Below are 12,895 nucleotides of genomic sequence, written 5' to 3'. Positions count from 1 at the left end.
CTGGCCATCTCAGGTTCAGGCTCGATCGATCCTAGCAAGATGGACAACGTCGATACCGAAACCACCTCTCGTGTCTGGAGGGGCGCCCTCCCCTCCTTCTCACGGGCCTTCAACATGCTCAGGGCTTCCGAAGCCGCCGACGGCTCCTTTCAGAACGACGAGGACTCATTCTTTGTCCCATCATACCTTGAGGGCTCAACATATGTGCAAAAGCTCCGTGAGGCGCATAGGTCCAAGCTCCAAACCCGCGACTCCAACCGAACCTCAACCAACGGCTTCTCCCAGAATCTGACCACTTTTAACACCCAACATCCTCTGCCGCCGGGCTCGTACCGAGGCATGGCGCATACTGTTATCGAACGCCCTCCCGTCTTTGACGAGGATGACTCGCTGGCCCCACTACCATCCAGATGGAACAAGGACGATCAATGGGGAGGCATCGAGATTCAAGCCGACGGTCTAAGCATCAAGTATGTCGGGCCTAAGAACCAGCACGACCGCGATCATGAGGCATGTGCCGCTCGCGCCGATCACTACATGCCTGCCCAATGCGGAGTGTACTACTTTGAGGTTCAGATACTGGCTGCTATACGAGACGAGTGAGTCTGCCTGTTGGCCAAGCCATCTTCATAGGCCTCTTTCATGCTAACGAGTCAAACAGTGCGACTATAGGGATAGGATTCTCTACCAAGACTGCGACATTATCACGACCAGTTGGCTGGGAACCCGAGGCTTGGGGCTACCACGGTGATGATGGTCGATGTTTCACTGGCCAAAACATTGGACGGCATTTTGGCCCTCTATACAACACAAACGACGTTATTGGATGTGGCGTCAATTTCAGGGACAATACCGCTTTCTTCACCAAGAATGGGGTCAAGATTGGTGAGTTTTTAAGGCCCCTATCCTGGTATGTAGCTGACAGCTCAGGGACTGCATTTCACGATGTTATCCGAGGAAAGCTCTATCCTACCGTTAGCCTAAAGAAGCCTGGCGAGTTCATTCGAGCCAATTTTGGACAAACCCCTTTCGTGTACAACATTGACGACCTTATGAGGGTAGGCTTGTGCAACTCATCTTGCTGCATGAGACATGACTGACACGCTATTAGGAAGAGCGCGAAAAGGTGCAAAAGGATATCCAGAGCACCGACACATCGAGTCTCGTACAAGGAATGAGTGAGACCGATGTCATCCAGGCTCTGGTTCTACAATTCCTGCAGCATGATGGCTACGTGGAGACAGCCCGTGCCTTTGCTGAAGATATGAAGGTTCAAAAGGAAGCTCTCAGTCTTGACCCAGGACTTAAAGTGGATGGTGTCAATATCCGAGATGACGAAGATGCCAACAACCGACAACGTGAGTTTTATTTGACCCGTTAAGTGCCAATCTAACAGGGGTTTTAGGCATACGGAGAGCTATCCTGGAGGGAGATATTGACAGGGCGCTCAAGTACACCAACGCATACTACCCTCATGTGTTAGAAGACAACGAGCACGTTTACTTTAGGCTACGATGCCGTCGGTTCATTGAGCTGGTGCGAAAAGCCGCTCAGCTCAACATGCTAAATGAGACTAAGAGCAGCAATGGGCATGGCTCTAACGCAGCACCCCAATCGATGGACATTGATCTTAACGGAAGCGACACCGCCGCATGGGAAGCTGATGGTGGTGAAAACGCAGCTGAGCTTGCTGAACTTGAGCGTAGCATGCTCGAGTATGGCCAGAAGTTGCAGGAAGAATATGCCAACGATCCACGGAAAGAAGTGAGCAAGGCGCTGAATGAGATTTGGGCACTGGTGGCATACCAGAATCCTCTGAAAGAACCGCAAGTCAGTCATCTTTTGGACAGAAGAGGGCGAGTGGCTGTTGCTGAGGAGCTCAACTCGGCCATTCTATGTGAGTCATGACATGTGCCTTGACATTGCATGTCGCTAACTGAAGTAGTATCCCTCGGCAAGTCGTCCCGAGCAGCGCTGGAGAAGCTCTATGCACAGACGAGCGTTCTACTGGAGGATCTTCGTCAGGATGGAGGTGAGGGGGCTTTTGTGTCTGTTGACGATGCCTGGGACGGGATCCCTCGATCGACACATCTCTGAGCATGTCAATGGGGTTAGCTCACCGTCACTTTTTCTCTCTGCCATATTGTGGGTTCTTCGCATAGGTCGGCCTCGGATCATACCTCGGCGTTTGAAATGTTGTTGCAGCAAGGAGTTGTTCTCTCGTATCATCACATGCAGGCAACTCTGCTTCTATCGATAATGGGTCCACGGCATGCGATATCAGTCGTCCAGGAGCCAGTCATGGCAGCTTGGTGCATGCCATTGTTTCTTTGCTTCTATCTGGATCCATGCAAACGGTTCTCCACTATACTTCTTGGCACGTTGTGATTTATGCCGGCATTGTTTTGGGTGGAGGGTCGTGGGCTGATGGTGATGCTACGTATAGACGCGGTCAAGGGGCGGTCACAGCGGGTTTCAAGGGACTTTGTTTGGAGGCAAAGGACAACTCCCCTCTTTCACATGGATGAAGATGAGATTGGGAGCGGATTCGATTGCAAAGTGGCCAGCGAATAGATGAGATATTGAATTTGGATTTCTTGAGCGAAATGTTGAATCCTGGGCCGAACACGACAGCCGTTTTGCTCATTAAAACAGAGGTCCCTTTTTATCTATTCGTGATGTTCGGATCCTTCCTTTTGGTAGGTATACATATTTTTACAGTGTCTATACATGCATGGTTCTCGTGGCAGATTAAATGTCGAAGTCGTGAGGTGTAGTTATGAGCTCTTTTTTCCCCAGCACCTCTCATATAGTCTCTTCCGATGACTCTTTAGATTTTCCAAGCCATCCAAGCACTTACTTAGTGAATCGTCTTCCCACGCGAGCGCATCGGCGTCCATAAGGTATGTGTACGCGAAGACGTCGGCGTCGAACAGACTAGGTTCATCTGCGCCAAAGAACCATTCGTCCTTGTTTAACACGGCGGATAGTGCTTGTAGCGCGGTGGCGGCGTCCTCAAAAAGCTGAGACTTGGAGATTGTTGCCCGTCGCGTCGTCTTGAGAATCTCTGCTGTGGCGGCGGCGTGGAGGGTATGATGGATAGGTGTACGGAGGAAGATCGAGGATGGGAGGTAGAGGGAGCCAAGAAGGGGCGCGTTTGCGGGGAGAAGGTATAGCGCATAGAGCTGTGGCTGTCAGTATACTATAAGGCATAGTTAGGAGAGGTTGGCGCACCCAAGCTGGACGGATTCGTTGTGTTAGGAGAGCATGGTAGGCTTCGATGCGGGGGGAGGCGACTACAGGAAGCTCGCGGACAGCGTGCTCGCGAGCGTACTTGTGTATCTTTTCGCCGGCGAGAGGAGCTGAAGGTCTTGGAGATGGCGACGATGGTGGTAGGAGGAAGGGTAATGCGCCGGAGGGTGAGGCATGATTGTTGGAGGGGACGACCTCGAAGTCAATGCCGGCCATCTTTAGCACTGTCTATCGAAACTACATTAGCTTTTGCTATAGCATAGACGACATCCGTCGCAAACACACCTGCCACTTCAAGCATGAAGGGTTATGGCTCGGGTTCCCCAGCGCCGCTTCTCCATCATCGGCAAAAACATATAGAGCTGCCCGTCGGCGCGCAGCTGCGGGGGCTCGCGCGGGGAGCTCTTCCGAGGCGAGGACCTGGAGGGGAAACAGGTCGAACAAGTTTCGGATAGGTCGCGGGACAGCAAACCACCGGTCGGACAATTGGGGGCCCGAGCCTTCGACGGCGGAGGCCATAACGGGCGGAAGTAAAACGTTGGCGGGGGTGTTGATGCGAACTTGGGGTTGGATTTGGTGTTTTTTTGGTGGTTAGGCTTGGCTAACCCCCGGCGGATCGGCGGCGGCGGCGGCCAAACCCCGGATGCGGAGGGTACGTACTCGGGGTCCGGAGGGAGCTCCATTGAAGCTCCGGGGTTACGGAGAGAAGAGCGATTCAAAGGTACTCATTCAAGAGAAGTCGAAAACATCATTTTGCAGTAGTAGGCCTTGGGACTGAGAGCGTTGGCCATCATCTGGAACATTCCTGCGTTGAGCCATATTCCCAGCCCTATGACAGCGTGTGGTGTGAGGCGTCAAGATATGACAAGGGGGATAAATCGAGTTGGCAATTGTCTTTGGTAGCATTAATCTACATTCAATGTCACCATGAATCTCATTTCTCCGAAAGGGCTGCCATGATAAAATCATCCCATGTGGTCTAGAAAAGGCTCCTCGAACCACCCACAAAGTGTCAAGGCCTTCCTGTTTTGGCAGGGTACGGCCCAACTGCGGTTGACGAGGAAGAAAGGCTCGGCTCACCACTACCCCGAATTGCGAGCAGCGTTGAAAAAGCCTCGCTACCTCGGTCAATATTACAAACTAAACTAGTGTTTTCTGGGCATGACGGTTGTGGCGAAATAGAACGGACCAAAGGCCCGAGGCAACCTTGGGGGGGGGGAAAGATGTCGCTCCGAAGAGCCGCTCGGTAACAATTGAAGGCATCAGCCAAGAGAACCCACACGTCGGAAAAGCAGGTGAGAATGAGGCTAAAAGCTTGTCGCTAACTTGGGCGTTGCATCCAATCCATGAGCGTCTTTCTCGCTGCAAGGGGCGGGCGGGCGCGCTTCTCGCAAGGGGAAAGCTCGGCATCCCCACAAGCGCGGGACCGCAAGATTTGAAGACAAGACACCAAACTAGACGAATTCCGAAAGATTCCGGGCTTATCAGTTGGTTTGGGTCGAATCTTTTTCGTCATGCTGTTGTTGTTATTGTTGTTTGTTTCATGAGGATGATGATGAGGCCATTCTCAAGCAGACTCGATGCAGGTTTTGTGTGACACGTTAGAGTAGCACGAACTGCATGTTGTGCGTGTGTGAGATTATGTAACGGTGCAGTATTGGAAGCACAGACAGAGACTCATGTTGTGTCAAGTATTGGCATCTTCCCTGTTCAAGAGAGAGAGGGTTGACCGTGCTTCGTGGGGACCGTTACAAGGGCCTGGTATGTAACCACCATGGGGGGGCTCGAGATAGAAGCCGAGAAGCACATTGGAGGGGATAATGGACGGCGGCGGTGAGTTATCCGTCAAAATGGAGATGCGGTTCCGCTGCCAATAAAGAAGCTTGTGATGGCGTCTTTTTTCAGGGTCCTTTTAGCTGCACTCGCAATGACCCCTCATAGATTCGAGAACGACGAGGGAAAATACTGCAGCACGTTTCCACCCCAGATCCACAGTCTACAGTAACAATCTACAGGGTCCGAGGATCCAGCCGTAATGGGGCTCATGACGATAAGTCGATGGATATTCGGTCTCTGGTGGTGCCATGATCAAATGAAAATTCCCATCCATTCTCGGTCCAACCTTGATGTTCTTCTTGCTCCCTCCACTTTTCTTTCCTCCACCTTTTTCTCCTCCTCCTCCTCCACACTTCGGCGACTCCGTCTCACACGTTTTTGGGTCTGAACCGCCATAACCCACCCCCAGAGTTCGTTCTTTGCACTCCGTTCGGCCCTTTGACGCTAGCTCCGTAGATTCAGCGGATATGCGGGATCAGCCTAAAGTCTCTTGTCTCTGTACCGGTATCGCCTTGTAATACGCCCGGATATTTACGTATCCATTGGCAGACACACACACATTATCTTGCCTCGGATCTCAGGTTCCATCCACCATCCAACTTCCATTAGTTTTATCAAACGTCACCCACCAGCCCAGGGACGTCACCTCGCAGGCAGAAGCATCCCTTCCAATCAGGTCCCTGTGAGACAGCCGATTAGACATTGATTCCTTACTCGAGACCACCCCACGCATCTTTTTGCTCTATCCCAAGGGCTGAGCAAGACATTGGATCCCTTCCCTGATCTGTCAACTCTACTCGGGTACTTAAACTGAGCACTTCCCCCCCACCCCCCAGAGTCCAAGAACATCTTGCGTCTTTGACTCTTTTGCACCACATCAGTAACACTTATCATCACTGTCGCTTCTAAACAACATCAACAACAACCAACAATGGACGCTCCCTCTGGATCTACCTCTTCCTCCTCTTCGGCTCAGCAGTCTCCCGCCGTCCAGATGCTCCCCCAACCTGCCCCCGCCCCCGTGAGGACCGCCTCTACCGACGCCTTCCTCAAGGATTTCAACCTCGTCGCTGAGGCGGCAAAGCGAGCGCAGATGGCCATCATGGTGCGCGACTTTGAAGAGTGCGGCATCTAAGAAATCGTCTCAACAAATCGACCAGCCAAGCAATAAGGCTTTCATGCATGGAGCGAGGAAAGAGAGAAGCCCGTTAGAAACAGACGTCGACATGGGGGGTTCAACCTGACCAATCATGATCCCATGTCACCCATCAACGGCCTAGACCCCATCCCCATGTCGACCTCGGTTGGTGGCATGGCATGGCATGTTTCGCTATCACGTCTTGGACTCTTGTTGCCAATCACCATCAGCACGAGCCTTATCGTGCTTCTGTCTCGGCTTCTTTTCCTCTGCAGCAAATCCATCCAAGTGGTTCCTTAGGAGGAACCCAGCAGAAAAAGCCCAACGCTTGTGGGGTGCTCCAAAATCCGGTCCTTTTCTTCCTGTCGGGCCGGGATCATGGGCGTTTTCGGTGGATCATGATATGGGACAATGTCATGCTCTTTCTCGGTGGAAATAATGCGGCCTTCCCTTACCTTACCTCGGGATGCGGAAGCGAGAGCGGCTTTTCGCATCAGAGTTTTTCTTTTCTGTTTTTGACTTGCGCAATTTTCTTTTTCTGGCGATCTGGGGTTTTCGGCGCAATTGGGATCAAAACGGGGGGTCATGACCCGTATTATTTACTGGCTTTTTTATTGTTTAAATCTGTGTCGCCCGGTATTTGGGACGGTCGGACATGGAATTATACCACGGGTCATGGCAAGCAAAGCAAAGCTAGAAACTATTATTTATCGTCATCTTTTTCGGAGGAAAGAAAAGCTAAGCTGCATCTGGTCTGGATAGATAGAACAACGTCTACCTTGGGTATCATAATAAATGCAAGCCGTCTTCCTTTTGATCAAACTTTGTCTCCTGCTGGTCTCGCCATGGATGGATAAATGTGCCCAGATCTCGATGGCCAAGTCATGGATCCTCCCTTGGCGAGGCACCTCGGTTTCTCACCCACCCACCAACTGCATCGCAAGGCTGCATGCCTGCCATCACACATAAACCGGTGAATGCTGTCAAGTCAGGTCAGGGTATCTATGAATCTCGTGATGTCTCTCACATTGCTTCGCTTATGCTTCGGTTTCGCGATAACCATCACCCTGTTCTGTGGAGCATACAGTCGAGTATCTGTGCCGTACTCGAATACGCGGATAAATACACCTGATATGATATGTGCCTACTATTCTTCCTCATCTGCCCCTGCACTTACGCCTTACTATCAGGGGTCGTTGTCACTATAACCATACTCCGCATGACACAAAACCATGCGGCGTCAGAAACACATAGTTGCAGCGAAAAACACTACACTGCAACTCTCGAGACAAGACAAAAGTCCCCATTTGTTTCCTCGACAAACCCCCACGTCAACATCCTCACCGAAACCCCCCGTACGAGCTGGAATAGGTTGGTGGTTGCAACCCTCTCCTCTTCGAGGTGGTGTTGAAGACTGTACGTGTCTCACCTAATGCATGGCGGCGGCGTGAGGCCCGGCATACATACAGCAGCAGCATAGTTCTTTTTAGCCAAGAACTCGTAAGCCTTTTTGAGGAAGCTGTTTTCATTCCGTCTTGGTCATGCGTGAGGCTTCAGCTTTGGGGGATCCGTTCCTCATCTGGACTAGGTTGTCGCATTTAGCACAACCAACTGCATGTTCCTTGATCACAGGGGCACTATGCACGAATAACCAACTGCATAGGAAGTGCAGGGAACTCATGAGGTATCCAGATCGAGCCTCAGCTTCAGAGTTGCTGTCCGGTTCTTAGCCACTCGTGTCTTTGCTCTTGATACCTCAACGCGATCCTACAGGCCTTGGTTGAGTTACTTCAACTTGTGTCAATTCACTGAATCTCTTATCGCCATTATGAATGACTCCACGCCAACAGGACTGGACGCTCTTGCACACGTTATCGATTATCTGCCGCCCTTGGAAATTCCAGACCTCACTCGTTGCAGAGGGGAAAATTAGAGATGAGTCCAGTGCGGTAATCCGATCACAGCAGCCAAACGGCCCCAAGCACTTCCACTATGGACCGACCTTGCTAACAGGGAATACTTTCTGGACAATGGGGACCTTTACTACAGGCTTGATACCTTGTTAGAATGCATCCATTGCAATTATCATGTCTAAGCCGCCTTCAATCGGTACCGTAACTGGAGAATGGAGCGATCCCTCGACGCCGCTTCCTACTCGTCTGAGAGTTTAGTGTCCGGCACGCCAGAGCAACGCAGCTCGATCGAGTTTCCCTCCGAGACGGATATCACTCCATTCTCCAGCCCTCTAGCTAAGGACGATATTCCTAGAAACCCAAAGAGCCCAAGTTCTGATGCGGCGGAGAGCTTTATTTAGTTGACGCCAACCAGGTCAACCACGGCAAGCCTCAGATTCCCCGAGGAAACTGAGCGGCTCGGTACTGTAGAGGTGGTTTCTAAGCGCATCTCGGTAATCACCATCACCACCGACCCGGAAAAGCCGACTTGCAATACCTCGGAGACTATCGTGGAGAACTTCTCAGCCATGGCCATCTCTGGCTGAGAAATTCGCAAGCGAGTCAAAAGCCCGCGACAAAACAAGTCGCTGTCGAGGCTGTTTCAACTGTGGCTATCCCTATCAGCGAAGAAGCCAGCACGATAAAGACTAGCGAAAAGGATACTGCCCAGGACGTTAGAGTCGTTGGCCTCGGCCTCATCTCCACCTTGCAACGCAAGGGTTCGCTGCGAGATGACTCCCCAGTTATCAGGGAACTACACAAACATCTCACGCCCCAGCAGCTTGAAGAAGGGATCGTCTATGTTCTAGAGCATACAGGGACCCCTGGCCTCTTCAATATTGGATGGACCAGGACGAGCGTCTACGGGCGTCTTGGGCAGCCCGGGAACTGTTATGGCAAGCACACCAAGGTTCTTCATGAGACAAACTCCGGACGCTTCGCCAGCGTTTCAAAGGCAGAGAGGCTTGTCCAAGTCATCCTTCACCACCAGGAACATTGAGGTCTTAGAGTGCGAGGAGTGCGGAGGCGGGCACAAAGAATGGTTCGGATCTTCCAAGGATGAGGTGCTCAGGACGGTCAAGCTCATGCAAGATTTCGTCCAACTATCGGCGTGTGAAATGTGCGAAGGGGAGATGAAGCTCTAGCGTGAAGCAAATGCCTTCGTCAAGACCATGTGCAGCTTCTCAACTGCCCGGCTCGAATCACTTATGGCCAGACCAGAAAACAGCGTGAAAGAAACTGTTGAGTCAATGTTGTCGGTCGGCGGCCAGGTTTCGGCCTCTGAAGGGTCAGTTGAACAGGCTGCTTAAGAGCCTCTAGGGAGTGAAGAGAACTTGAGTTCGTCGACATCACATCTCTCCGACAGGTCAAGGCCACCAAGGATATCTCTTGCTACCAAGCTTGGAACTAGAGGAAACAAGGTCAAAGTACTTGCCGTCAACACTGTTGCCAACACCAATGATCGATTTGGCCGACTGTTCAACCACTCACGAGAGTCTACGCCTGAGCCCGAAGACGCGAATTCAACCGACAGATCAAACGCGAATGCGAATACATCAAAGGCTCTGAAGAGCTCTTGGTCAAGTTTCTATAGAATCTTCTACCAGCGGATAGCAAGCCCGAGCAGGGCGTGACGGGCGATGATGGATGATGGACCTTGTGATATGGCCGCTCTGAAGACGGTGGTGCGGCAAATGGCTGATGATTTCCGAAAGGATTTTGAGGCGGCCTATGATGGAACTGATAATACAAGAGGCAATGATGGAGACTCGAAGACGCAGTAGTGGATCGCTGCAGGTATCACTGTAAGAATCGTAAACAGAAGATAAACTTCTTGGTAGTCACACAGCAGATGTCGGCTGCAAACGATTAGTGCTGCAGCTGTCATGCTGTGTATCTGTCCTCACGCGTTCTGTGCGACCTCCAAGAGCGACATCAAGTCGGTGACCAAGTGCGGTCAGAGACATCATGCCTTGGCTCTGTTTCATGATGTTGACTGTAACTCGCCTGCTCGGTTCATCAACGCACCAATCATGGCGAATGGTGGTGCAGAAGTCCCCCACAATCCGGTCACTTGCTGATTCTGATGGAGATTCGAGGCTTATTCAGAGATGGATGTACGAGGAGAGATTGTTGATCTATAGATGAATGTTGAGATGTGATGGGTGCCGTGACGCAGAGGCAGTTGCAAGTAGGCGCTCCTTCTACCGAGACACTCGTGTCCTGCCAAGGAAACAGTTAGCGTCGCAACTAGGGCAGGCACTCCGGATGTCCGCGACTGAGATTCGCCTTCCTTCCGAACTTGAGAAAGCACGCGACCACCACAAATGTCCTGATTTCCCTCACTCACTCTATCATCTGGCAACTCCATCATCATCTACGCCCATGACCTAATCGCAGCAATTCCTCTCATAATTGGTTATATCACGTTTATTCATACAGTAGCTTTCGTCCTGGCCGTCTTCAGTCTCATTCTACCCCCCGCAAACGATCCATCCATTCCGTCATCGTCCAGCTTCATCATACCCCACCATCCGAGCCGATCCATCGCCCGACCCGACCCTCCCCCTCATCTCTGTTTAGCACGCTAGACTTGGCCAGTTCCTGATCAAAGAGCTTTCGCCCTCGACCGACTCCCTCCCACATTGATCCTCCACCATACGAGACCGACATACACCGCTTCCTCGTCGCCAATGGCTACAGAAAATCCTCTCGAGGCGCGATTCGCCTCCGTACCCTTCTCGGACCATGGTTCCCGCTGGGATAGCTTCTGGCGGGAAGCTCGCACACCTTGGGATCGCGGCAGTGCCTCACTAGCCCTGCACGACCTCCTCGCCCAGCGTCCTGATCTTGTACCGCCTTCTCAAAATCATGACCATCGCGGCCAGCTCCTGCGCGACTCAGTAGGCGCTGTTCGCAAGAAGACGGCCCTGGTTCCTGGTTGCGGTCGCGGTCATGATGTTTTGCTTCTGAGCTCATGGGGCTACGACGTATGGGGTCTCGATTACAGCGCAGCCGCAAAGGAAGAGGCTATAAAAAACCAGAAGCATGCCGAAGCTGAGGGTCTATACAGGGCTGTGGACGGGTTGGATAAGGGCAAAATTCACTGGGTGACGGGTGACTTTTTCAGCCAGGACTGGGTCAAGCCAATTGGCACCGACGTCAAATTCGATCTCATCTATGATTATACGGTAATTCCATGTCTCCCCAGTTTTCCTCAAGATCCTACATGATTTCTCCTCTTCAAGCAACCCGACTAACTCTTCAGTTTCTCTGCGCGCTGCCTCGGGAAGCAAGGCCGCGATGGGCCAAGCGCATGACGGATCTGCTTGCCCATGACGGCCGACTCGTCTGTCTCGAGTGGCCTTCGACAAAGCCCATGTCCGCCAATGGACCCCCATGGGGTGTATCTCCAGAGCTCTACGAGGCCCTCCTGTCGGCCCCGGGCGAGGAGATCGCGTACAACGACGACGGCACCGTCCACGAGGATCCGATTTCAAAACCTTGGGCTGACGCCCTACACCGGCTGAGCCTCATCAAACCTCGGCGGACACACAAGGCCGGCACCGGCGAAGACGGCGCCGTCCTCGACTTTATCTCGGTGTGGAGTCGATAGCCAACTGAGCACCTCGCCCGCCGCTCCTCTCTTTATGACTTGATACCAAACAACCAGCCTACATGATTCGTCGTTGTTGCAGCGCACAGAAACGTGATCCCTCTTGTTCTCCGTTCTCATCATGGCGCTTTGCGGAGTGAGTTGTAGTGTTCTCCCAAGCCGTAGCCGTGCCTGTAGTATGCCAGCCATAGCGTCTTGCCCGATGCCGCACCCTCGTCCTCGCCAATGCGCTCGAGACGACCGTCCTGTACCACGCGAATCTCTGTCTTGTACTGTCGTGCCAGTGCCGTGAGCTCCAGTTGTCCGCCCCATTCAGCAGTATCCCGCATCTTGCGAGCGTAGTCCCCAAGGTCCTCTTCCAGGAACGGCGCAAAGTCATCACCGTGCTCCAACATGTACGCCGTAGCTGCTCGGCGCACCGTCTTGTAGGCCGGTTCCTTCTCGGCGTCGCCCGCTCCGAGGGGAATATCATGCTGGCCTAGTTGGTCCGCCACGGCCGAGAACAGACAGTGGCCATCTGGTGCAATATCCTTCTCGACCAACCCGTGCTTCTCAAATGTTGTCTTCATGAACTCGCTCTCCTTTGCCCGGTAATCCGTCATATTCGCAGCCTCTTCCTCGGCACGCTGCGCCGCCTCCTCCTGCTCTGCGGCACGTCGTGCCATGCGCTCCTTTTGGCGGTTTCGCTTCTTTCCCGGCTGTTGTTGCTGTTGTGCTGGCTCCGATACTTTAAGCTTTGCAGTTTCCGCTACGAGATTTTCCTCCTCTGGCTTATTCTCTGTCACTGTGATCTCTGGTTCTTCGTTCGACTTCGCGGGGTCCAGCGCAACAAGCTCGGCGGCATGCTTCTCGCGTAGGGTCCGTTCCATCTCGGCGCACTCGTCATTGACACCCTTGCGTGTCTTTTTTGTAGCGTTCTTCTTCTTTCCTGTTATGCGTCCTTGCAAGTCTTTCAGTTCACGGCGGTGCCGCGCCTGGACCTGCTCGAGTGTCTCGGTGGCGTCCATGGTGGCAATGATAATGGTCGACGGGGAGTTGCGCGTGTATACGGCGGTGTTGATACTCGAGATTCTTCTTGTATAAAACGACGACGAAGGA

At 52.5% G+C, this 12,895-nt stretch overlaps 4 protein-coding genes across 4 annotated transcripts; 2 read left to right on the top strand and 2 right to left on the bottom strand.

Annotated features, from left to right (window-relative positions):
* Positions 1-114: 114 nt before the first annotated feature.
* NECHADRAFT_69522 (uncharacterized protein) lies at positions 115-2,591 on the top strand (the record flags this gene model as incomplete). The annotated part of the gene is made up of 6 exons (XM_003051201.1): positions 115-599; positions 662-885; positions 931-1,058; positions 1,112-1,358; positions 1,406-1,897; positions 1,946-2,591. 6 exons carry the CDS (start codon positions 115-117, stop codon positions 2,095-2,097), a joined length of 1,728 nt encoding a protein of 575 aa, XP_003051247.1. The 3' UTR covers positions 2,098-2,591.
* A 186-nt stretch (positions 2,592-2,777) lies between these two features.
* Positions 2,778-3,771, bottom strand: NECHADRAFT_41438 (uncharacterized protein; the record flags this gene model as incomplete). The annotated part of the gene is made up of 3 exons (XM_003050808.1): positions 2,778-3,185; positions 3,235-3,480; positions 3,538-3,771. 3 exons carry the CDS (start codon positions 3,769-3,771, stop codon positions 2,778-2,780), a joined length of 888 nt encoding a protein of 295 aa, XP_003050854.1.
* Positions 3,772-10,874: 7,103 nt separating this feature from the next.
* Positions 10,875-11,797, top strand: NECHADRAFT_93688 (uncharacterized protein; the record flags this gene model as incomplete). The annotated part of the gene is made up of 2 exons (XM_003051200.1): positions 10,875-11,372; positions 11,450-11,797. The coding sequence occupies 2 exons, from the start codon at positions 10,875-10,877 to the stop codon at positions 11,795-11,797; spliced, it is 846 nt and encodes a 281-aa protein (XP_003051246.1).
* Positions 11,798-11,916: 119 nt separating this feature from the next.
* On the bottom strand, positions 11,917-12,804 carry NECHADRAFT_40750 (uncharacterized protein; the record flags this gene model as incomplete). The annotated part of the gene is made up of 1 exon (XM_003050807.1): positions 11,917-12,804. One exon carries the CDS (start codon positions 12,802-12,804, stop codon positions 11,917-11,919), a length of 888 nt encoding a protein of 295 aa, XP_003050853.1.
* Between the last annotated feature and the right edge of the window lie 91 nt (positions 12,805-12,895).

The sequence above is a fragment of the Fusarium vanettenii genome, assembly GCF_000151355.1.
Source record: "Fusarium vanettenii 77-13-4 chromosome 5 genomic scaffold NECHAsca_5_chr5_3_0, whole genome shotgun sequence".
Taxonomy (NCBI): Eukaryota; Fungi; Ascomycota; class Sordariomycetes; order Hypocreales; family Nectriaceae; genus Fusarium; species Fusarium vanettenii.
This window is presented reverse-complemented; position numbering and strand designations above follow the sequence as displayed.